This window comes from Plasmopara halstedii, assembly GCF_900000015.1.
Source record: "Plasmopara halstedii genome assembly, contig: Scaffold_658, whole genome shotgun sequence".
Taxonomy (NCBI): domain Eukaryota; phylum Oomycota; class Peronosporomycetes; order Peronosporales; family Peronosporaceae; genus Plasmopara; species Plasmopara halstedii.
This window is the reverse complement of record NW_020187575.1, coordinates 1,817,628-1,818,910: the sequence shown is the minus strand read 5'-3', so window position 1 is coordinate 1,818,910 and position 1,283 is coordinate 1,817,628. Positions and strand designations below refer to the sequence as shown.

At 49.9% G+C, this 1,283-nt stretch overlaps 1 protein-coding gene across 1 annotated transcript; it reads right to left on the bottom strand.

The window, feature by feature from the left end:
* Window positions 1–828: 828 nt before the first annotated feature.
* Window positions 829–1,212, bottom strand: PHALS_13531 (reverse transcriptase; the record flags this gene model as incomplete). The annotated part of the gene is made up of 1 exon (XM_024729308.1): window positions 829–1,212. The coding sequence occupies one exon, from the start codon at window positions 1,210–1,212 to the stop codon at window positions 829–831; it is 384 nt and encodes a 127-aa protein (XP_024579698.1).
* Window positions 1,213–1,283: the final 71 nt, after the last annotated feature.

Below are 1,283 nucleotides of genomic sequence, written 5' to 3'. Positions count from 1 at the left end.
GAGGCTGTCTTTAATTCCGTCAAAAGCCTCCTGATTTTCGGTGCTCTAACACCATTCCGCATCCTTTTTAAGGAGATTGAATAATTGCCGGGCAATTTCTGCGTAGTTTACGCTGTAATTGTGCAAGTAGTTGGCGAGACCAAGCCACTTACGCAAGTCCTTCTGGTTCTTTGGAGCTGGCCAATCTTCAATGGCCTTGTTCTTAGCGGGATCCGCTCGAAGGACACGCATCTCAATGAAGCACCATATAAAGAGAATCGCTTCTGCACCAAAGATGCACGTGTTGCATTGGCGTACAGTTTGTTAGTGAGCATACACTCGAGCACCGCTCTTAGATGGATGATGTGGTTCTCTTCATCCGTCCTCTCGTGCTCCGCTCGACTGTGAACGAAAATGTCGTCAAAGTATGTCTGTGCATACGCCCTGTGAGGCCTACACAACTGCGTCACAAGACGATTAAACATTGATGGTGCATTTGACAGCACTAAGGGCAACACCAGACACTCCCAGAGCATCCCGCTCGGAGTGCTTACCGCTGTCATCGGAATGTCACTCGCTCTCATGAGCAATTGGTAATATCCATCTACGAAATCGAGTGCACTATACTTCGTAAATCCCACCATATTGTTCCAAAGAACATCCTTTCCAGGATTCGGCGTCTGGGCTGAGCTTATTGTAAGCATGAACAATACGCCACTTGCCGTTCGGCTTCCGAACATAAAACGTGGGTGTAGAATGGGGAGACTTGCTCTAACGTACCCTTCCTGCGTCGTGCTTCGCACGAATAAAGGCGTAAATGATGTCGCACAGCTCTATGGGCAGGGTCCATTAGTATAATACGCAGTATTTGTTTCCCGGAACCAGGTCGATTTCATGACGCACACCTCGGTTCGGAGGTAGGACCCAAGGCGAGTCTTTGGAAACGACGTCTTGAAATTCCTTTACCAAAGTATAGTACGGATCCGATGGATTCCGTAGGATCGACGATTCACTCTGTGCGTTCAGCACTCTCTTGGTCTCTTCCCAGACAGCTTCATCCAGAAGTGATGACGAGTTTATCTCGTCGTCCGGTCGTGCAATGACCGCTTTGGCCAAATCACCTGCCTTCAAGGCACTGCCGAGCTCTTCAAGGGACATCTCGTCCAGCTCAAGAAGAGCATCGTCTGCAGGCATAGCCTCAAGGCAGACGTCGCCATCTTCCTCCCCCGTCATACCGTCGACGAGGGTGTAAAACTGTGCACCATCGTCTACGGTAAACACACCCTGGATCAGGGCCGACGTCT